The 22,128-nt window shown below is 36.3% G+C and overlaps 1 protein-coding gene across 1 annotated transcript in view; it reads right to left on the bottom strand.

Annotated features, from left to right (window-relative positions):
• Nucleotides 1-22,128, bottom strand: part of LOC121425271 (vacuolar protein sorting-associated protein 51 homolog) — a 31,582-nt gene that overhangs the window by 6,160 nt on the left and 3,294 nt on the right. The window contains exons 2-14 of the mRNA XM_041621295.1: nucleotides 17,546-17,772; nucleotides 16,830-16,915; nucleotides 14,963-15,118; nucleotides 13,094-13,167; nucleotides 12,276-12,408; nucleotides 9,899-9,987; nucleotides 9,189-9,345; nucleotides 7,371-7,474; nucleotides 5,792-5,903; nucleotides 4,478-4,658; nucleotides 3,341-3,480; nucleotides 1,643-1,765; nucleotides 406-510 (exon numbers count right to left, since the gene is read on the bottom strand). Of these exons, the coding sequence (XP_041477229.1) occupies nucleotides 406-510; nucleotides 1,643-1,765; nucleotides 3,341-3,480; nucleotides 4,478-4,658; nucleotides 5,792-5,903; nucleotides 7,371-7,474; nucleotides 9,189-9,345; nucleotides 9,899-9,987; nucleotides 12,276-12,408; nucleotides 13,094-13,167; nucleotides 14,963-15,118; nucleotides 16,830-16,915; nucleotides 17,546-17,765 (1,680 nt within the window). The 5' untranslated portion in view covers nucleotides 17,766-17,772. The remainder of the gene's footprint in view (nucleotides 1-405; nucleotides 511-1,642; nucleotides 1,766-3,340; nucleotides 3,481-4,477; nucleotides 4,659-5,791; nucleotides 5,904-7,370; nucleotides 7,475-9,188; nucleotides 9,346-9,898; nucleotides 9,988-12,275; nucleotides 12,409-13,093; nucleotides 13,168-14,962; nucleotides 15,119-16,829; nucleotides 16,916-17,545; nucleotides 17,773-22,128) is intronic.

Here is a 22,128-nt window from a genome sequence, read left to right as displayed (position 1 = left end):
GGATGATGCGAGTTGTTTCAAAGTCTATTATGTCTTAATAAAATTAGGATAAGGGTATGAGGTGCTACTTTTATTCTTTTATTAGATAAATAAATTTACCACTTGCAAGATGCAGGCTGTTTCATAGTCTACTCAAAGTCTGGATAAGATCAAGATGTGCATGGACAGCTAATTTTTCTTCTTAAAACTATATTTACAAGTTGTAAAGAATGAGTTGTTTCAAAGTATACTAGAAGTCTGGATAAGATCAAGAGGGGTGTATGAGGTGCTGATTTAAATCAAATATATATTTCATATTTACCAATTCTATGATATGAGTTGTTTCAAAGTCTACTAAAAGTCTGGAAAAGATCAAGATGAGTGTATGAGGTGCTGACTTAAAACAAATATATATTCAATATTTACCAGTTGTATGATATGAGTTGTTTCAAAGTCGACTAGGAGTCTTGATAAGATCAAGATGAGTGTATGAGGTGCTGATCCTTTCTCTCCTCCTCCTTCACAAAGATTCTACAAAAGAACACACAAAGAGTTTAATTCATCATGAATACAAAAATGAATCACAATATAAAACCATCACTAATCATTAAGTATAGAGAACAATCACATAGGCATTGAGATTATATAGTCTACTTAGCTGCACTCCTTTGTGCCATCTTACTAAGAACCACATGGAAAAAAGGGTAGTGAGGCAATTATAAAATGTAGAACATTGTTGTTTTCTAATACTACTTGGTAATGATAGGAAAGATGACAACAGACAGCTCTAATGAGGTGCATGAAATACAGATAGGTGTGATATATATTGTAATTTCTAATTTCCAATTCTGGCCAAATTCTGTAGCGCAGTTACTAAGTGCATATACTCAACTGCGCTTTGATACTTGGTATCATATTATTACCCCAGCTGTAGTTGAGCCACCGTATCATTAGGTGTTCAGTGTTCAAGGAATGAATCCTATGGGGTACCCATTCACCTCACCTGGGTCAAGTGCAGCACAATGTGAATAAATTTCTTGCCGAAGGAAATTATGCCACGGCTGAGATTTGAACCAACGACCCTGTTTCAGGGAGACTAATCCACTGGGTCACAACAAATCATATCTATAGTTTAAGAATAGTATTTTAAAACTCATAAATAAAAGTACTTTGAACTGGAAATTATTATATTTCATAAAGCTGTTTGTAAGTTAAGAGTGACTTTAAGAACGACTGGTGATCCTTTCTAGTGATAATATAGCGGGTAAGAAAGGATCACCAGTTGTTCTTAAAGTCGCTCTTAACTTACGAACAGCTTTATGAAATGGCCCCCAGGTATATTTGTATATAGTAATGCCAGTTGTGGAGCTGTGGCCCAGTGGATAAGTCTTCTGACTTTGAAACAGAGGGTCGTGGGTTCGAATCCCAGCCATGGCGTAATTTCCTTCAGCAAGAAATTCATCCACACTGTGCTGCACTCGACCCAGGTGAGGTGAATGGGTACCCGGCAGGATTAATTCCTTGAATGCATGAGTGCTGAGAGGCAGCTCGAGCTAAAGCCGGGGTGATAATAATAATAATGCGCCTCGGACTAGAATATTTCTAGATAGACGGCGCTATATAAATGCGGAATATTATTATTATTATATCTCATGATACGTACTGTACAGGTCTGGAAGATGTGCCTGAGGAAGTCGACTAGGAGCCCTTCTCTCACTGTCTTGGTGGGATACTTGGTAGCAAAGAACAAAGACTGAGCAAACGTGATATCTTGGCCGAGGAATGACTGCAAGGATATAAAGAGATATAATTGAGATCATAGTCTTGTTACATAAACTTGTCAAAAAACACAAATTATTATGACTGTGGAGGTCCGAGGTGTCTGACTACCTTTCATCTTCTATTTTGTGCTCCTTACATCTGAAAATGTTCATGAGGAAATATTACTAGAAGTTTGGCGAGGGGGCTTGACAAATGATGTATTTAAAATTTAAAGGGGTGGTCCAGGCTGAAAGTATGTATAGCTTAATAAATAGAGTAGAATTCACTGAGCAAAATGCCGAAAATTTCATCAAAATCGGATAACAAATAACAAAGTTATTGAATTTTAAAGTTTTGCAATATTTTGTGAAAACAGTCGTCATGAATATTCATTAGGTGGACTGATGATGTCACATCTCCAATTGTTCTTTTGTATTTTATTATATGAAATGAGGTTTATACAAATTTTTTCCTCAAAGAACTAGAAAAATTGGATTGACATCTGATTTAGTGCATTAGATATTTATTACTGCAACTTATTTCATTAAAAGGGAGACATATTATTCACACAAGTATGAAATAATGAAAAAAATATGATTTTATGTAATAAGAAAATGGAAAGTGAAGATGTGACATCATCAGCCCACCTAATGAATATTCATGACGACTGTTTCCACAAAATATTGCTAAACTTTAAACTTCAATAACTTTATTATTTGTTATCCGATTTTGATTAAATTTTCTGCATTTTGCTCAGTGAATTCTACTCTATGTATTAAGATATAACTATTTTCAGTCCGGACCCATCCCTTTAACAATGAGTTCAATTTTTGATAGCAGATTTAAAAGCTGTGCTGGATTTAATGTCTACAGTAGTGTCGAGGAGGCCATTCAAGGTGTACGGCTTTAAGAGAGGATTGTATGAATGTTGTGAATGAGCATTGGAACAAGTACACAACTATTACTTATCGTGTGTCCCTCTACATCCTGGACCTTTGCTATGGATGTAATTCTCTAGAGGGAAATTCAGCTCTGTATTAAGCATCTTGTGGAGAGTATTAATCCTTTGGGTGAGGCATCTACTTTCTATATCATCCCATTTGTGTGTTGAGATCATTTTGGTTAGACTGGATCAAGAATTGAAAACAAAAGATATGAAAGTCCATGAAGAGATTCCTGGCACATTGCTTCTGCCCTTGAACAATGCAATTGCATGCACTTGTCTACAGTAGAAAGAGCACCAAACTAATGACTGTTGTCAGTGTTATAATGAAAATAGGGGAATTTGTGATTAACATGTAGCATTTGTAAATGATATCACGTTTTATGAAACAGGGGCCAATTATTCATCTATCACCAATTATTCTAGTATACCTGTCCTCATCAAATGATCTTAAAAAGAGATTCTTCATAAATATGCTTTATAACCAATACCCCCCCACAAAAAAAAACATTACAAGGCAATAAATTCAAACTTTGATCCTTCTATTGCAAATGGTTTTATCCTTCTGAATATATATTATACTTTACTACTAAGGTCCAATACTATTAAAGAGGGTTGCCTTTTGGAGCTTTTGTCTGACTACGCTATGAAGCATACCTTGAGACTAGTAAGCACGAGTTTGACTTGATCGATGACGGATGACGATGTTACATTAACTAGTTCAGCTAGGTTGGGTGCGGACTGCTTGCCCACCACTCTCGGGGCACACAGCGTCTGACGGATGTCGGTTATACACTCTGAAAGACATGAAAACAATCATTTAACTTTTATTTTCTGTCATCATTATTAGCTGTTTGACATCACTTGCACATAGGGTATGGGGGGAGGGAGCAAAATGAATCAGTATGACTACCAGGGCCCCGTCTTACACAGAGTTACGATTGATCAAATCCATCGTATCTCAGTGGAAATCCATCCGTGGCATAATTTTTTTCTTCAGGAAATTTGCGCTATGTCCTTCGTAAACAAAGATAAGCATACTGAATTTTCAAGAAAACCATGAATTTATGAATGGAAATCACATCTAGAAAGTATGATGAACAAACATGCTTTTTAGATGATGATGTTGCTGGTTCTCCATAGTTGTGGTTGATTGGATCAATCGTAACTCTTTGACAGACGGGGCCCAGGACTCTCCTCCCGACACAACTGATTTTGGGTGTGCAAGGTGCACCACTGCATTGGGTTTTCCCCTACACTCATACAAACAGTGCAGTCGGTTCTTCACGTGCAAAGTTGGTGGCTTTCCTCAAGACGGGGCCTCCTTTTAACATCCTATCAGAAGGATAGATTATTTTCTACTGTAACATGCAATGCGGGCTTCAGCCATCTGCCTGGGATGCGCTTGAGCCCACAACCTCTGGTTCAACAGACGGACGCTTTTCTGACTGCACCAACTCGCACTGCATACCTGGGCCCCATCTTACAAAGAGTTGCGATCGATCTGATCAATCATAACTATGGAAAGCCAGCAATACCAACATTTAAACTACATGTTTGTTCAAAATATTTTATAGATATTCCTGCGAACTTCTCTGTTTACAAAAGACATTGTGCACTTTCCAGGAGAAAAATGTTGACGTTGATGGATTTCCATAAAGTTGAGTTCAATTGGATCAACTATAACTCTTTGTAAGACTTGGCCATGGACCTTAATAACTGAGACTGTTTATAAATCTAGTCTATTCTTGATAAATAGGACCACTTAAGATAGTCCAAGGTTTTGTCACCCACCTGCAAAGTGCTTCTTAAGACCATCCCCGTAGTACTGGGCCCTCTCCTTGGCAGCTGCTGCTACGATATCAGCTCCCCGCTGGAGAATCTTGAGGTCCGGTAAGAGACGATGGACCGCTTGAAGCCGCTTGAAGAATCGATCTAACGCTCTCACCAGCAGCGAATTCTCCACAGAAGATTTCTGGAAAGGAATGCACATTGCAAGAAATGTTTTCGCTCTCTCGCAATTTTGTGATTTCTAGCTGTTCTTATATAAGGAACAAGAATTTCATATTGTTTCTGTAAGACACTTTTCAATGTCTTGTGAACAATTCAAAGATGCGTAATAGAATTGAACATAGATATTCAATTTTGAATTATTTTATTACATTACAAAACATATTTTCTTATGCAGAATATGATTCCAAATTGAGATCATTGCCATTTGCTGAAATTGAAATATGAAGAAATAAAATATTATTCCTGTGATCATCCACTAATTACAGTGCAAAGTACTACAAACTATATAGGGGAGACCGGGGTTAGTTGGAACATGGGGTAAGTTGAAACATTGTACTTTTCTTTAACGCCTGTAAAATAAATTTATGCAATACTGCCCTCAATTTATTGCAATAATGATTCAACACTGTTGTATTATCAATAGCAATAAATTGTGGGCAGTATTGCATAAATTCATTTTACAGGCTTTGAAGAAAATTACAATGTTTCAACTTACCCCATGTTCCAACTAACCCCGGTCTCCCCTACATACATTGTTTTCATGGTGGTGGGGAGGGAGAGAAGAGGGTGGGGCTACAAAGAATTTATATTGTTGAAAATATAAGTAATAATAATACCAACATGTTTATATAGTGCATATCACTGCCAAATGCGTCCCTAAGCGATTAATTGGATATTATTACCCTGGCTTTAGCCCCGCACTCTTTTACAGCGCGGTGGCATTTCAAGGAATAAATTCCTGCCAGGTACCCATTTACCTCACCTGGGTCGAGTGCAGCACAATGTGGATAAATATCTTGCCAAAGGAAATTACCCCATGGCTGGGATTCGAACCCACAACCCTCTGTTTCAAAGTCTGAAGACTTATCCACTGGGCCATGACGCTCCACTAGTAGTCATATACATACAGATATTCAAAGTATGAGAAAATATAATTCAATCAGCAATGTATAATTTCAATCATTTGTAAAAGTCCTGCTGAAGTGAACAGCTTTATAAAACAGCCTCTGAAATATATTGAAGGCGATTTAAATTACTACCTAAGATTTAAGTATTTATTCATTTCTATTGAGAATGAAAAGGAAAAAGAAATACCTCAGCTTGTATTCTATCCTGAATACATGTAAAGTACTGTTGCATCCTGGAATCCACAAACTGACCAAGCTTGGCATGAGCGACCTGCTCCAACTCCTCCTCTTCCTGCGAACTTTACATAATACACAACGTTAAAAAAAATTACATATGACCATGAGATAATCTTACAATCATTCAATGACACAACATACAATGCGATATGATGATTTTTCAAATCAATATCTATGTTTTTGGCACATAACTTTTGGCTAGGTCAATGTCGACATGAAGATTCACACAAATATATCAATATTAGTTTTGGAACAATCACGGACACTACAAATATAATTTTTCATATCAATGCATTTTACATATAATTTGATACATGTATGTCATTGGTGAAATAAAAAATTATATCAAATCAATAAATCGCCATTGACATGTGGGTACCTTGATAAAGCTCACTTGATGAGTGCACTAGACTGTAAATAATGTAAGACAAATTTTCAATAGGTTCTTACAAACAACTGTTGACTATTAAGTTTATCAGACATAAGAATGAATGTATGGTATACACAAATATACAAGATCTCTTTATATACATATAAAGAGATTATTTTTATGACGATTATAACAATTACATTATACAAATAATAACAATTACCAACAAAATCAAATGAGAACAACAAGATTTAAATATAGTCCATTGCCTTTTTGTTGACATATTCAATAAAAGATGAGTGTGTCGACTAGGAAAGGCAATGAACAATGGTCACCCCCTCTCACCTTACAGTCAATTTTGTCATTAAAATAAAATGCCAGTCTCCTTTCCTTCAAGTTAGCCTTTATCATGTTAAATTCATTAATTGCCTTTTATGCTGTATCAAAAATTGCATTAGCTTTTTAAACGTATGGCCTTTTTAATGCATTTTACCACTTTTTTTTAACTGTGTAATTTATTGTGTCAATACAAACTTGTAAATGTGAATTTTCCAGCTTCGGCTGTTTTTTCAAGTGCGAATGTTATTAACATGTTTGATCATCAATAAATACCATTTCTGAATTGAATTCAATTCAATATAGAGTATGAACGCTTAAATTTGGCAATCTTCTCTTGTTTTATTACAACTTTCTTGGTTTTCTGCAGCAATTCCTGTGTAGTTCAGCTGAAAATAAACTATACCCATCCTCAAAATTGGATATTGAAAAGACATTTATTTCAAATAGGGCAAGCAGCCACAGGCATCAAGGCCACATCAAAAGAGGCAGGTGGTCTAAATTCAACTTTGATCAAACGGAAGAGGGCATCGCAGCCTGTAGTAGGGGCGCTGGAGGCCTTAGGCTATTTTCAGGCCTGGAATAACCTCACTTTCCCTCTTCGTCTCAACCTGAGGCCTGTTTCATAAAACTTGTTATAATAACAAGTTGTTATAATAACAAGTTTGCAGTAACAGCTAAAAACATCAGAAATCATTCAAATTTGATTGGCTATTAAAAACAATAAACATGTTACAGAAATTGTGCATTTTGTTATTATCACGATCAATGGGACCATGATCTTATCTTATTATAATGAAAAATATCAGTAATATGTACTTACTCTCCAGCTTGCCTGTTCACAAAGAGCTCCTTGTAAGAGGCTATTACTAAACAGATGTTCTCAAGAAAACCATTACAGCTGCTGTCAACAAACTCCAAGATATCCTGAAAGAATACAAATACAACTTTATAGGAGCTTGACATGGTATAGGGATCTTAGTAGGTTTTAAGGGTTTGTAATTGAAAGCCTTTGGAAATGAACCTGTACTGTGCCTGGATGGGGGAATTAAAATGAGTTTTGAAGCAACTACAGTTTCACAAATCACGCTGAATCTTCCTGTAATAATTTCTATTGAGAAAGCTTTCTTCTTGAAAATGAGTACAACTGCAGCAACCAAAAGTCTTTACAGTTACGGTTAACTGTCATCTTTCATCACTGATCTAGATCTGGTTCACATACATCGACCTAACTCTCTGAATTCATGAAATCTAAGTTAAAAATGATCACACTGAACTTTACCAACACAGATAACCACATGTGGGACCTGGCTTTTATTGCCTGGAATGCCATGTTTATTGTTTCAATATCTTAGTAATTATGCATTTTCTACCACTATCATTTGGCAGATATGATTTATTTACACACATAAATTTACTGCATTCTTTTCAAACTCATTTGGAGAATGTTACAGCTCGCGTTTATGTCTAAATTAATGTTTGACAAGACAGAACCTGCAATACACATTGAAACCATCATCCGTCTCATTTCTTGGGACATCCCATCAAACAGATATTTTTATACAACTCCCAAGAATGTTCTGTAATCTGATTGGTCTAAATCGGATCACATGATATTCACTATTGCATCCAAAATGCACTATCCTGCACTCTGACGTAAGAGTGCAGGATGGTGCGAGGTCTGGAATTATCTAGAATTTAGATCAAATATAGCATTTGGGGCAACTCAGTAACATGGGGGTTGTATAAAACAAACCATGCATTCTTGGGCATAGAGGACCTACATAATGACATCTGTGCTCAACTCGCCAAATATCCATTGGCTCTTTTCGCGCATTGTTCATTATTTGGCCCTGCATGCACACACTTACATGCATTATTTGTATACTATGAGATGTCCCTCTCCTTCAAAGAGAGGCCAATAAACACAGGATACGGAAAAAACAACAACACCACAATACAAACACAAACAAATATTTTATTTTAACAATACAGAAATGTAAAGAGCGGATGAAGATATTGACCATCGTAAGAAATGGCGGCAAATCCTCGTTATGAACCATGAAAACCTAAATCACCCCTGGCCAGTTATTTCATTATTTAAACATGTGTTTCTTGGGTCCGGACAAAAAAACTAAACCGCAATTACATACGCAGCGCGCCGATTCTAGCAAACTCACTCGCCATCGCATGCAGTCATTTTTATTCCTCTTTAATAGTTTCCTTATTTCGGGGCCCATTTTCTTTGTTCGAAACTGAAAATAGAATATCATTGGATTTCAAAATACAATATGACTTCGAAAACTTTATTAAAGATCAAATACAATAATTTAATTCCGAAAGTCCTACTACAGGTAGAGCTGCTCTTACGTAAAATCACAGCTGTTATTTATGGTTTAACCCTCGGGCTTGTGCTTGCAGAGGAGAAATGTTACAAAAGAGGGATTATCGGGCAATTCAGGGTTGATTGCGCTTGGGAATAAAATATCTTAATTCCTCCATGGTTCTTCCAACAAGGATTTTTTTATCGGGGTTTAGGACAACACCAAAACCCTGAGCTAGTGCGGTGGCCTCTGCAACGAGGGTTTGACGTATTGGAGGTCCAGAGGGAGGAATATTTTACAACAGAAGTTAGGCTTACCATAGGAAGTGACCTCATGATCTTATCAGAGGGTCTCCCCCCCTCCTGAACGTCACCACCATCCTCATCTTCCTCAGGGCTGGATGCGGTCCGCTGTCTACCGGTCGCAACATGACTAGACATCTCTCTCAGACTCTCGTCCAACTTGTGTCGGGCACTGTCAGTGAATTCACAGACAAGAAATTTAGTCTAAATATACTAATTACATGAAATTAACGACTTATTTTGTTCCTTCAATAAAGATAAACATAACCCACTACCCCCCAAATCCCCCAATATCATCATTCACGGACAATATGACCTCTTGCCAATTTCCTAAAAAGCTACTATCACAGAAACTTTGGTATCTAAATGCAACTACATGTACCATGGTGAAAATACTCTTAATAAATAAACTAAAAATTAAAATAGATTTTCCATTGAAGTCACCGTTGGCAGGCAAAGTGACAATAATCAATAGTGAAATAAAATGGGCCACTTGGGCCTGTAAATGAAGAGTCCCGATAATGGTACCTTTGAGATCCATCTGTAACTTCCTCAGGATCCTAGAACTTTGAGTGGCTGTTGGACGTTATTACCATAGAAATTACCATTTAATGGCAAAGTTACAATGATGGTTTCTTTTAAGAAACAGGCCTCTGAAAATTCATGTTGAAGTGTTCACCTTGTTAAAGCCATCAATTCATTAAGTAGTCATAATTCATACTTACTGAGAAAGAAACTCATCACAGAGCTCATCGGGTGGTTCTTTGAGTTGCAGCAACAGATCTACACATTCAGCTAGCTGTTTAGCATCAGACTAGGGAATAATCATTGTATGAAAGTGATTACGCAATATTTGGTTAAAAGCAACAGATCTACACATTCAGCTACCTGTTTAGCATCAGACTAGGGAATAATCATTGTATGAAAGTGATTACACAATATTTGGTTAAAAGCAACAGATCTACACATTCAGCTAGCTGTTTAGCATCAGACCAGGGAATAATCATTGTATGAAAGATTACACAATGGTTGGTTAAAAGCAACAGATCTACCTATGGTTTAGCATCAGATTATGGAATAATTATTACATGTATATGTAAGTGATTATACAATGGTTGGTTAAAAGAAACAGATCTACATATTCAGCTAGCTGTTTAGCATCAGATGAGGGAATAGTCATTGTATGATAGTGCTTCCACAATGGTTGGTTAAAACCAACAGAAGATCACACATTCAGCTAGCTGTTTAGCATCAGACTAGGGAATAATCATTGTATGAAAGTGATTACACAATATTTGGTTAAAACCAACAGATCTACACATTCAGCAAGCTGTTTAGCATCAGACTAAGGAATAATCATTGTATGAAAGTGATTACACAATATTTGGTTAAAAGCAACAGATCTACCTATGGTTTAGCATCAGATTATGGAATAATTATTACATGTACATGTATATGTAAGTGATTATACAATGGTTGGTTAAAGGAAACAGATCTACATATTCAGCTAGCTGTTTAGCATCAGATGAGGGAATAGTCATAGTATGATAGTGCTTCCGAAATGGTTGGTTAAAACCAACAGAAAGATCTACACATTCAGAAAGCTGTTAAAGGGGAATCCAGCCTTGGCCAAAAAATGTTGTGTCGGGAAGGAGAAAAATAAATTAAACAGAATGGTGAAAGTTTGAAAGAAATTGGACAAGAAATAAGAAAGTTATAGCTGCTTTAAAATTGAGATCACTAATACTATGTAGATTTCAAATTGGCAACTCAGTAAGTAAATTATGACAAGGGGCAAGGACAACTTTCTCATAGGCCATGTACTTTATTATCAGGGATTTGTGGTTTTCTCCTAAGTACCCATTCCCCTGGGGCAGTAATCTAAATATAACCCATGTAGTATATTGTTTTATGTCCTCATGAAAGAAAAATATAATTTGAAATAAAACTTTTGGGAAAAATGACATTTTAGCCATAATATTATGTATAGGATGCATGGAAGAGTAGTCCTTGCCTTACATCACTATGACATCCCATATGCGGCCAATTTGAAATCTCCATGGGTATAGTGATTACCAATATTTACAACTTTTAAAAATTCATATCTTTCTTTTTGTTTGTCCAATATTGTTCAAACTTTCACCTATCAACTTGTCTGATTTTTCTTTTCCTTATAAAAACAAGTTTTTATTTGGGTTGGATTCCCCTTTAAGCATCAGACAGGGGAATACTCATTGTATGAAAGATTACACAATATTTGGTTAAAACCAGACGAGCTACACATCAAGCAAGCTGTTTAGCATCAGACAAGAGAATAATAACTGTGTGAAAGTAATTACAGAGTAGATGAAATTCAATACATGATCAAGCTTTGAATTTAAAGATAATAACACAGAATCTAACAATTTTCAATGAAAATTCCATTTGGATACTAATTTGCAATATGGTCAGGTTGATGCAATCAGAGTACAGTGTAATGATGTGGTAAATGTGATTACTCAACTTCATACACTGAAGTTGATATGGGAGCAAGACTGTACAAAATGTATTACATCTAGCCTGCACTGTCTCAAAGTGTAAAAAGAAGTGCTATTTACAATCAGTTCAAAATGTAGATAACTTTGCTTTTTAATTTGAATCTATTTGTACCACGAATCTGTTTTGTTCTGAGAAGAAATGTGACTTAGAAGAGGTCTATAAAAGATGTGCAGCCTCATCTGGCATGAATAAATCAGTTTGACTAGGGCGAACATTTGATTCAAGTTTACATATATTATGGCAAAGTTCTTTCCCAATAATCTAAAGGTCTGATCCCACTGGCCGACAGACACAAAACGTATTCATAATGGATACAGCGGACAAGCAAAATTTTGGGGTGTCTCCATCCAGTTTCATCCACTCCAGACAATGGATAAGATGGGTGAACAATGAAATCACAGCGGATGGATGCTTGATGGACATAGAGCATATGAAACACAAATGCCAAGAGTACACAATCAATACACAATGTTTTCCGACAGATGGCAAGATTCTTTTCCGTTTTACATCCTCTCTGCATCCGTAAGCACAGTGTGACCAAGCCTTTAATATTAGAGCATTTACCTCTTTGTTCCCGAACTGTTCTCTTAACTTGAGCCTGAGTTCATTGACGATTTCATTGCAGTCTCTATGGATACCGTGGAATGAAGGCATGTGCTGATACTGAAGCAGGACAACACGTGCTTTAGAGTAGTATCTGGGAGACAAATCAAAGTAGATATAGGCAAAGAATTTACATCACAAAGTCTACAAGTAGCATATGGTTTCAATTCAATTCAATTCATTTACATTTCACAAAAAAAAACATACACAAGATGTAATTTGTAATAACGTTTGAATGAATTGAGGGTTTGACATGTTTTTAAAGAATGTGGTAGATTATTCCAAAGGATAAGTCCTTGAAAAAAATTGAGTTATACGAACTGAGGTTTGCACACGTGGATAATAAAAACAGGTAACATGGTGACGAGATTCTTGCGTATGCACTTCAGGCGTATTATCTGGAATATTTAAAAGTAGGTACAGACCAAGAATTTTCATCATAAAGAGTGAATGCAATATATGGGCCATTCTATCCAGAGCCTTATATTTTGTAGGAATAGGGTTTATTAGACCCGAGGTAGTATGACCACATGAATACATATTTAGCCACATTGAAGTCAATGTATTATTGACCTAGTTTTTAATTTTTCTTTACCAAACATGGGCCGCATCATCCCCCAAGTTACACTCTATGATATAAAAACAATGAAATGCCAACCTGTTTTTTTTTTTTAAATATCACACTTTGGTATGATATTGCTGTGGCCTAATAAAAGGACCATATTCACATTTAGCCGGTCAATGGGTAATGTGAGAAGGCCATTGATTTATAAACTCACCTGACAGCTTGACTGTAAGCTTTCATCGAGATGCATTTATTGAGTCTGGCAGGAAGCTCAAATAAGAACTGCAACTGTGGAGTGAATTAAAATTTTGATGTAAACTGCAAATTGTTGGAAATCCCTTTGAAGCTTACAGTGATGTAATAGTATCACATACTGACAATGTATACCAAATATTATGGCCACTGGCTTAAAGCTTATCATTATTGGTAAATCCACCAAAAGTGCTTGTGCCAGTATACATTCCAATTCATAACAAGATAATGTGAATGCATGTGCCCTAAAATGGTATGGTTACTATGTGAAAGGATGTAATTTAAGAAGTATATTTTACTGAATTTACAAATTTTCATTCAAAGTTGATTTCAATTGGGTGCTCAATCGCAATAAAATATCTGAAAAATCAGGCAGGGAATGGAATGACAAATTTCAGGATCTAATCTTTGAAGGTAGTTTTCTAATATCTAATTACAAAATATCTTATTAGTAAGCACTCAGAGGGCTTTTTAAAATAACAATAAAACGTTGCTACCAAAGGATGAAATATATTACATCATATCACTTCTTCAGAGCTTATACCGGTATGCTGCATAGTAACGATGCAATTTGTAAGTATTGCATTTGCCCAGTAACTTACTTAGCTGTTTGAAAATGAATACATGTTTAACAAAGTAAAAACATTTTTAAAGGACAAGTCCACCCCAACAAAAATTTGATTTGAATAAAAAGAGGAAAAACCAACAAGCATAACACTGAAAATTTCATCAAAATCGGATGTAAAATAAAAAAGTTATGACATTTTAAATTTTCTCTTAACAAAACAGTTATATGCACATCTTGGTCAGTATGCAAATGAGGGAATGATGACATCACTCACTCACTATTTCTTTTGCATTTTATTATATGAAATATTCTAATTTTCTCCTCATTGTCCTGTGAAACAAAGTTTTATTTCTCCCTGAACATGTTGAATTACCATTGCTTAACATTTTATGGTTTAGTCAAGTTGGTCCTTATTGTAAAATCTGCAAAAAGTGAAATGTTTAATTCGAATAATAAAAAAAAAAAGAAATAGTGAGTGAGGGACATCATCGATTCTATCGTTCGCATGTAACTAAATTGTGCAAATCACTATTTACTGAAAAATAAGCGAAACTTTAAAATGTCATAATTTTTTTATTTTACATCCGATTTTGATGAAATATTCAGCATTATGCTTGTCTGATTTTTCTCTATTGATTCAAATCAACAATTTTATGTGGACTTGACCTTTAACAAAATGAAAAACATGTTTAACAAATAGCTTTAAAAACATTTGCAAACTAAATTTATAAACTGTTGTGAATGGAATGCACACAATGTTTTGAGGTGAACACATCTTCCTTGCAGAATAACGTACATGTATTCAATGTGCAATTAAAAATAAATACCAGTTGTAGTAACAATCTCAAATTCAGTTCGATCAAAATCCAAAAATGACCACCCAAGAGTTTGTGTGAACAAATAAAAAAAAAAAGTGCCAATTGGCTCTGGAAATGTATTTTTGCTGAGAAATGAGCAAAATAAGCATGGAATTCCATAAAATGTCAGATATTTTTCCAAGCAATATCAATGCACTGTCCCACTTACATGTATAACTCTTTGTTTTAGTTATCATCAGAATTAATGGTTTTCAGCTGTTAAAGGTTTCATGAGTTTACAAAAATGAGTTGATTTCAATGTGCCAGATTGAGTTTTATAATAATATGGTGCTAATCATATCAATCATATGCTAATCATGTGCTAATGATTTTAAAAGCTATCTCATGAAAACATTAGTTTGCAGCAATTACTTTCTTTAACCTTTAACAAGAAACGGTTACCTACCTTTTTGAGGAGTGAATGAACACCACTCAACTTGGTGATCTGAGCTCTTCTTTCCTGCAATGTCGAGCTGATCTTCTCACTGAAGTCAGCAATGGTATCCATGTTGGTTGCTAAGCGATCCATCTCTTCCTCCATTTTCTTAAAATCAGTTTTCATCTAAGATCAGAACCAGAACCACAATGAAATCCAACATCCCAAACATCAAATTTTACTTAACCCTGAAAAAGGTGGGTTATTTAGACCCATCTCACAGCCAAGGAGGGGGGGGGGATTCCGCCCCCTATCTGAGATCTCGGCCATCGATAGCACGGGCGCCGCGAAAATTTGCACAGTGGTAGTGTACGATAAAATCTACAAGGCTGTATGATTAATTTTTCTCGAAAAAAAAAAAAATTTTTTTTTAATGAATTATTTATGCTAATTTATGCATGAAATAAAACACTTTGTCCGATTCTGATCAATGCACATCAAGAAAAATTTGGTATCGCAATTTTTTTTCTTCTGTATTTTATTGGTTTTTTCAATTTCTTATGTATTTCTACATATTTCTATATTTTGTTTTTTATTGTTTTTGTATGGAAATTGTTGCAGACTTAATTCTGATCATAAACAAGTTAAAATTGATTAATTTTGATCAGTAAAAGTGAAAATAATGATACATTTATTAATTTTTGCTAAACACACACTTTTCATTGGATTTGTACATGAATTCATGTTTTTCAGCAATTTTGGGTCTGACATGCACGTACATAATGTTGCATGATTTCCTAACTGCATAGGCGGGCCTCGCAAATTTGGTCTTAAAAGTTGCGCGAGACTTGAAAGTACAAAGTCCGCGAGCGGTGCGGTCAAAAAAAATTTTTTGCTCGGCGGATTAATCGCGAAAAATGTTGAGGGGGAGGCGGATTCGGCCCCCCTCCGGGCATTTAGGGTTAAATACAGTCAATAAATTTCAAGACTAATGATATAAAAACCATAAAATTTGATAGCAATGAAGCTGTTATTTTTTCTGAGCCAATCAGATGCACTGAGTTTAGTAACTTATATAACAGTTGTCAGTGAAAACCATTGACTGTTCGTTTCATGAAATGCTGCCCAGGGCCCCGTCGTACAAAGAGTTATGATTGATTCAATCAATCTCAAGTATATGGAAATCCATCATTGTCATAATTTTTCTTTATGGAATTTGCTCAATGTTGTTTGAAAATAAAGAGAAGCATACTGAATTCTCAAGAAAACAGTGAATGTATGAATATACATCATTTCTAGAAAATATTTTGAAACAAACACGTAGTTTTAGATATTGACGTTGCTGGCTTTCCATAGTTGTGATTGATCGGATCAATCGTACCCCTTTGTAAGATGGGGCCCTGACGTGTATAGAGTTTAGCATTACAGGTTGCCTCCATATTGCTGTTACAGTTTTTCACAAACACCTGTAAGAGATCAATATTCATATTGCTCACCAAAGAGACATTTATAAAGCCCAGTGCACGCTATGCAAAGTGATTGCACCAAGATCCGATTGCTACAAAATCACAGTGTGCACCAAATTACAACTTACTGCAACTGCAGCCTAATTTTTTGCAGTACTAGGATCGCAGATCAAATCCCAGACATTTCTGCAATTTTGCTAATTTCAACCAGTCTGATTTGTCCTAGGCAATGACGCCACGGCCAATTGGCTGCGCTGCTGGAGAGCAGACAACATAAAAGAAGAGCTGTAAGAGCTGTTGCAATGTGGGCGTGTGTGCACTGGCCTGCAATACGATTGCACCAAGATGCGATTCTCAACTTGTAATCTGGTCTCAGTGCGATCGCATTGCGTATTGTGCCCTGGGCTTTACTGTGATAATTTTGGTCTTGCCTTTCGTATAGTGTCTGTGGCGCTGATGAATTTATTGTAGTTCTCATAGACTAAGGTCTGCATATCACTGTCTAATGAGCGGATTTCTGGAAAGAGAATGAAATGTAATGCATGGTTAATTTGTACTGAAAAAAAAAATCAAAAGTACTGCATATTTCCTGTGAATCATCTACATGTAATGTAGACAACACATGTGAGTAGACAGTAGAGTGTATGTTGGTTGAAATTCTTTTTTTTTTGGGGGGGGGGGGAGAAAAAGATAAAAAGATAAATGTAGGTGCATCAAAAAATTACACAAAATTCTGGCGTTTCAATTCTAGTTAGGAAAATACTGTAGGCTAAGATTTTAAAGATCTTTACACACAGTAACTTTTCACAAAACTTGGGAAAAATAATTGCAGGGCATCAACAGAAATACTAAATTAGAACTCAACTGATATTTTTCAAAGCTCTACACAGTTTGAAGGCAAGATAAGAGACATAAACTACTGTTGAGTAATGACAGTGAGAATTCCCCCAACTACCATTACAAATTGCTTCATATAGACCTAGAGTCTGGTGGGATTAATGTATAAAGAACTTCTAGCAATGTATACATTTTCAATTTATTTTTAAAACAAAATTTTCAATGACTTAGACATGGAAGATCATCAAAAAAAGAAAAAAGAAAAGATGCTTAAAGTTCAGTGAAAGATGTTCAATAGAGACGGACTTACGTTTCACCATCTCGGCTTCTTTATCGATGAGATCGTTGAGTCTCTTTTCCTTCATGATCATTGTAAGATAGACCTCTGGGTTAAAGTAAGCACCGTTGATGTCCGTAGGGTTCATGTTGGACGGCTTCTCCTGTTGGTCGTCCAGACCGTAGTACATCTTCAGCATGCCATGTTTCTTCCGGGACTTTGCCGCCCCGCCTTCTGATGATCCCTCACTCATTGTGCACCTTGAGAGAGAAATCATGAAAATGATAATCACAATTACAGATTGAAATGGCGACTTTTACCCGAGTATACAAAGCGAAACTATTATTACCCAAGCTCTAGCTATGACTTTTCCAGCAGCACTTGGTGTATTCAAGGAAATAATCCTGTCAGGTATTTATTCATCTCACCTGGGTAGAGTGCAGCACAATGGGGATAGATTTCTTGCTGGACAAAAAACGTGCCATGGCTAGGATTTGAACCTACAACCCTCAGTTTGAAAGACTGGAGTCAGATTAGAAGTTAGAAGTAGAAGTTAGATTTTGAATTCATCTCTTTTCTGATGACCCTAGTTCTAAACCAGAATTCTCCAAACCAACCCCCAAACGTAAACATGCAATACCCTGTAGAAGAGCCAACATATGAGCACTCTGCAGCTGCATGCTTTGTAGCTCTGCCAAAATTGTTTATGGTGCTACTATAATACTACTATCCTCATTTGTGCCCTGTGGCACGTAACACCTCTACAGTTTCTTACCATTTTTGGACGCTTGCATCGCGTAACGTGGGTGAAAAACAATAGAAAACAAGATGGCGGCGTAAACATCGGGCAAGTCTCTTCCTTTTTTTCATGATATTTTTGTCATTTTTTAAAATGAATTCTTGTCTAAAAATAAAATCCATAGCATAGAAATGTCGGAAATGAAGTTGTATCCCATGTACATGATTTAGGGCTAGATCTTTTAGAGAGAAAGTAGAAATCTCGGGGGCGAAAGTTTCAGGTTTTGACTGCCTACACGCACATGTATAGAATAGAAGCCCTGGCTTCGATGAGAGTAACCTTACGTTAGTAAATGATTTTTACTCTGTAGAAGCCTCCCGGCTAGATGAAACGCTCCCCTGGTCTGCAAAGTAAGCTGTTAAGGACTGCATTTAGCATTTAGCATAAAAGTAGAAATCTGGGGGTGAAAGTTTCAGGTTTGGGGCCCTCTGTGCAGGTGAATAGGAAGGAAGACCTGGCTTCGTTGAGAGTAAACTTACGTTAGTAAATTATTTTTACTCTCTTGAAGAGAGAGCCTGGCAGTAACTCTACAAGAGGTCACTATGAAATTCTTGAAATCCCATATGTAGCAAACTGGATGTGAGAAATAAGTCTTTCAGTAGAAGAGTAATCAATGACTGGAATAGTCTTCCTGAAAACTAGTAATACAAATGCCATCAACAGACAAATTTAAAAGAAATATTGATATACCGTAAGTAACGGTGTATTAACCGCACCCCCAACTTTGGACTAAAAAAAAAAAAAAATCTTCTCACATTTACATGCATATTTGAGGTACGAAGAAACAACATCTAAGTTTTTAAGATTTCAAAGTATCCAAAGAGATTACCGGTATGCAGAAATATGCTGTTCTTGATCAATTCATCTACAAATGTTAGAAAGAAAGAACGGTCCCGACAATATTGGCAACTTACACACTCGCTCACCTCACAGTCACAGTGTACACACACAGCACTGCCATTACATTGCAAACTACGATACAGTACAAGTCATGCCAGTACATCTTATCAAATTATGATCTGTGTCTTTCCCAGCATAGGAGGAAGAAACATTCACATTTCTTGCATCACAATCTCACAATCACTTTCAGAAATTTGATGTCTTAGCATGAATTTTGGATACGGGATTACAGGAAGGTTCAAGAAACAAAGAAATTGACATTTTTTTCCAGTTGTTTTTTACGGCTTCGTGCCGTCTCTCTCTCGTGGGTAGCGTGGTTTACATGGTATCTTATGAAAAGCAAACAGGAAGGAAAAAAAACAAGCTGGCGCGAAACGGGACTTTGAATAGCGCCAGCTTAAGTCGCACTATAACCACATTACAACGCAATCTCTAAGCTCACTAGCACTCGGCTCAGTTCACTCAAGTACTCTCGCTCAGCGCGCGGTGACAAAATATTACCGAGTATGCTTGGCGTCTCTTTTAAATTAGCCAGGGAACTTCACTACTTTGAATCGAGAATAAAGTCAAAATTAGTGTCATGAAGGTGGGTGCGTTTGTTATGGACAACATTTAATTAATATTGCAATAATCGCTTCCCATTACCCGCGGCTCATACCCCTCTAAACGACATTGCCTGGGCGGCTACGCCCGGCCACTCGATGTGTTGTGAACTGGCAGACATCGTACATGTACGGGAGGGGTTACGGCGGGCTGGCTCAGACTCGTCACCGTGTATAAACCGCACCCCTGACTTTTGCTTCTATCTTGCCGAGATAAAGGTGCGGTTAATACACCGTTACTTACGGTATTTTGGCGAAATAAGCACTTTGAGCTTCTATGACTAATCACGCAAGCTCATGAAGTAGTAGTTTTCAGTGACCAATCCTACAAGAAGCGACCGGGAGTTACAGGCTTGCGCCTTCATCCCGTACCAGATGATGATGATGAAGCCTCCTGGCTAGGCTAGGTATGATCACTTGTTCACTGCTACCATCTGGCCTGTGGAGAATCTACAGGTAGGACTATGGTATGCCAATGCTGTATAGAGCACACACTTTAAAAAAATCATTAAAATATCACTTTTGTGACCAAAATTACTAATTTCCATACAGTTTTAATTTATTTATCATTAGTAATGTGGTAATAATTTTTGTATTCACCAGAGCCCTCAAAAACTTGAATTTTGGGCATATTTTTGTGTACGCCCTCTATTGGTGGAAAGTAATATGGCAAGAAAATTTTCATTTTTTGATCTCTATTTTTAATTAAGAAAAAAATGATATAAAGAATCAAATTTAAATAAGAGCCAAGGCCAAGCGGTATGAATTAAAAGGTCTAATGGAAACTGTCTGTGTAAAAAAATCAAGCATTTGCCCCAAAGAAAAAGAGAAAATAAGCCAAACATTGCCACCCTTATTTTGTCACACATGGAGATATAACCATAGAGCTATTAACAGAAGGAGATCTGACTCTCTCAAACGCTTTGCCCCATGCACGGCACCGCTAATCCCCTCTCAGCAGGGTCCCTCACGGCGCATTACAGAGGCCGCTCGTAAATCAGATAAGGAAAGTTGATCGACGCGATCAACAGCTCGGGTTTGCGCTTGCGCAGTAGTGTTTTCACCCATAATGCATTTCACATCGGCTTCACGAATTTTATGCAAACATGGCGGCTCACGATTTCGAACGTCGTGATTTCGAAGACGAAAATCTGGTTTTGGAACCAGCTGAATGCAGGCCTGACCAGATTTCACAAAAAGAAATACGGGACAATCGACAAAGTACGCTGCATGAGCGGATCGACCGAGCCAGGTCTTAAAAAAAAAGATCAACAAAGGAGGCTACACGGTGTTCGACTTGGGGAAAAATGTACAGAATTGGAAGGTGGGGGGGGGGGGGTGAACGAAAGAATGAAGGAGGGAATGAAAAGGCGAAAGAAAAGAGTTGAATTGAGAACGGATAGAAAGAAAAAAATGAAGGGGAAAATGAAGGAAAAAATAAAGAAAAAAAAGGAATGTTAGAATAAAATGATGAAAGATAGAATAAAAGAAAAAACGTTTCCGTCATTATTTGAAATGAATTTAGAAGGAAAGAAAAAGAAAAGAAGGAAGGGAAGATGTGTGAAAGAAAACATAAGGGAGAGAAATAAAAGAAACAAGAAAAAGGATGAGGAAAGAAAGAACGAATAAAAGAAAAATGCTTCCTTTATTCTTTGAAAGAAAGACGGGACAATCAACAAAAAAGATCAAAAAAGATAGACATGTGAAAAATATAAAGAATTGAAAGGGAGGGTAAATGAAGGAGAGAAAGAAAAGACAAAAGAAAAGGAAAAAGGAAAGGAAAAATGAACTGAAGGGGAAAATGAAAAGAAAAACATTAAAGAAAATTAGAATAAAAGAAGGATGAAAGAAAGAATAAAAGAGAGAATAAAGGTTTCCGTCATTCTTTGAAATAAATATAGAAAGACAAAAAAAGAAAGGAAGGGAAGATGAATAGATGTGTGGAAGACAAAATAAAGAAGAGAAAGGAAAAAAGAAAGTGAGAAAGAAAAAGGGGAGGAAAGAAAGAATGAAAGAAATATTTTCCTTCATTCTTTGGAAGAAAGAAACAAACAAAGAAATAAAAAAGAAAATAGGAAGGGAGAAAGGAAGGGAAAGAAAATTATAAGGGAAAATTGGAGGGAAAAATAAAATAAAGAATGAAAGAAAGGAGGAAAGAGAGGGAGGAAAGAATGAAGAGATGAGAGAATGACAAAAAGAGAAAATAATGGAAGGAGAGAACGAAAAAGGGGAGAGGAAGTGAGAAGGAAGCAAAGAAAAGTTTAAGGAAAGAAAGAATGAATTCAGGAAATAAGGAATGGAAATTTGATAAAGAA

Source organism: Lytechinus variegatus, chromosome 12 (assembly GCF_018143015.1).
Source record: "Lytechinus variegatus isolate NC3 chromosome 12, Lvar_3.0, whole genome shotgun sequence".
In the NCBI taxonomy this organism is placed as follows: domain Eukaryota; kingdom Metazoa; phylum Echinodermata; class Echinoidea; order Temnopleuroida; family Toxopneustidae; genus Lytechinus; species Lytechinus variegatus.
The sequence above is the reverse complement of the archived record's forward strand: the minus strand, read 5'-3'. Positions and strand labels throughout refer to the sequence as shown.